This window comes from Halyomorpha halys, unplaced genomic scaffold, assembly GCF_000696795.3.
Source record: "Halyomorpha halys isolate HHAL.00 unplaced genomic scaffold, Hhal_1.1 Scaffold115.1, whole genome shotgun sequence".
NCBI classification, from domain to species: domain Eukaryota; kingdom Metazoa; phylum Arthropoda; class Insecta; order Hemiptera; family Pentatomidae; genus Halyomorpha; species Halyomorpha halys.
Genome location: NW_027106332.1, coordinates 931711 through 933878, shown reverse-complemented (window position 1 = coordinate 933878; position 2168 = coordinate 931711). Strand labels below are relative to the sequence as shown.

General features: G+C 40.9%; 1 protein-coding gene across 1 annotated transcript in view; it reads right to left on the bottom strand.

Annotated features, from left to right (window-relative positions):
* The window catches only part of Sdb (SAXO downstream of blistered), a 112475-nt gene that overhangs the window by 3121 nt on the left and 107186 nt on the right, over nt 1–2168 (bottom strand). Inside the window, exon 8 of the mRNA XM_067044673.1 lies at nt 1–2162. Within this exon, the coding sequence (XP_066900774.1) occupies nt 1–2162 (2162 nt within the window). The remainder of the gene's footprint in view (nt 2163–2168) is intronic.

Genomic DNA, 2168 nt, shown 5'->3' with positions numbered 1-2168 from the left:
TCTGCAGGGACAAACTTATCTGGCGTCCTTCTTTCAAAATCACCTTCTGGCCTGAGATTATCTTCAGGTCTCACCTGTCTTGGCCTATCTGCAGGAACAAACTTATCTGGCATCCTTCTTTCAAATTCACCTTCAATGTATAAGTTATCTGAAGGTTTGATTGGTAGAGGTCTCTTTACAGATGTATGTTTATAATCATCGCTTGTTCGTATTGCTTCAAAAGTACCTTCTGTTCTTAAATTATCTTCATGCACTGTTATACTTTCTCGTTCTCCTTTAATAAATCTGTAGTCTTCTTTAGTTCGCATGTCGATAAATTCTCCCTCGAGGTATAAATTATCTTCATGCTTCTTAATAACTATGTTTTCACTTATGGTTTTGGCAGTATAGTCATCTCTAGATCTGTGGGTCTCAATTGTTCCTTCTAGTCGAAGGTTATCCTCATGTTTACGAATTTCTGAACGTTCACCTTTTACTTCTTTAAAGTCATCTTTTCTCAAATATTGATATTCACCATCCAGTTTCAAATTATCTTCCCGTATAATTATTTCGGCTCGCTCACCTACAACAATTTCTTCCTGAATCCGTTTTTCAAACGTACCTTCTGGTTTCAGATTATCTTGAGGTTTCTTAATGGGCATTCTCTCACCTACAAGAATGGCATTACTAGTTTCACGCTTTGTAAATTCCCCTTCGATTGTAAGGTTATCTTTGGCTTTAACGATAGAAGCTCTCTCGCCAACAGTAACAACATAATCATTTTTAGGATATATTTCTAAAATACCTTCTTGTTTTAAATTATCATGATGTCTTATAATCTCAGAGCGCTCTGTTGCTTGAAACTCTTCAATAATTCGTTTTTCAAATTCTCCTTCAATTTTAAGATTGTCTACGGGTTTGATAGCTTTGGTTTTTTCAACCATAATTATTTTTCTATGAACAGGTTTTTCGAATTCTCCTTCTGGCCTAAGGTTATCTTCAGGTCGAACCTGTTTTGGTCTTTCAGCGGGAACGAATTTCTCAGGTGTACGTTTTTCAAATTCTCCTTCTGGTCTCAAATTGTCTTCTGGCCGAACTTGCGTTCTTCTCTCCGCTGGAACAAATTTATCAGGAGTTCTTTTTTCAAATTCACCCTCAGGATGGAGATTATCTTCTGGACGTATTTGCTTAGGTCGTTCAGCAGCAATGAACTTTTCTGGTGTTCTTTTTTCAAACTCTCCTTCTGGCCTAAGATTATCTTCATGGCGAACTTGTTTCGGCCTTTCAGCTGGTACGAATTGGTCTCTAGGCCTTCTTTCAAAGTCACCTTCCGGTTTGAGATTATCCTCTGGTCTCACTTGCTTTGGCCTCTCAGCTGGTCTAAATCTTTCTGGTGTCCGTTTTTCGAATTCACCTTCTGGTCTAAGATTATCTTCAGGACGAATCTGCTTAGGACGCTCAGCCGGAACAAACTTGTCCTTCGGTCTCTTTTCAAACTCACCTTCAGGCCTAAGGTTATCCTCCGGTCTAACCTGTTTTGGTCTTTCTGCTGGAACAAATTTGTCTAGAGTCCTTTGCTCGAAATCTCCTTCAGGTCGTAAGTTATCCTCAGGGCGCACTTGCTTCGGTCTTTCCGCAGGTACAAAATGATCTTTTGGCCTCTTCTCAAATTCACCTTCTGGTCTGAGATTATCTTCAGGACGTACTTGTTTAGGACGCTCAGCGGGAACGAATTTGTCCTTCGGTCTCCTTTCAAATTCACCTTCTGGCCTGAGATTGTCCTCTGGCCTGACTTGTCTAGGTCTTTCTGCTGGAACGAATTTGTCAGGCGTTCGTTTCTCGAATTCTCCTTCGGGTCTAAGATTATCTTCAGGACGTACTTGTTTAGGTCTCTCTGCTGGTACAAACTGATCTTTTGGTCGCCTTTCAAAGTCTCCTTCAGGACGCAAGTTATCTTCAGGTCGGACTTGTTTAGGTCTTTCTGCTGGAACGAATTTGTCAGGCGTTCGTTTCTCGAATTCTCCTTCGGGTCTAAGATTATCCTCAGGACGTACTTGTTTAGGGCGCTCAGCAGGAACAAACTTGTCCTTCGGCCTCCTTTCAAATTCACCTTCAGGCCTAAGGTTATCCTCTGGTCTAACCTGTTTTGGTCTTTCTGCTGGCACGAATTTGTCCTTTGGTCTCTTTTC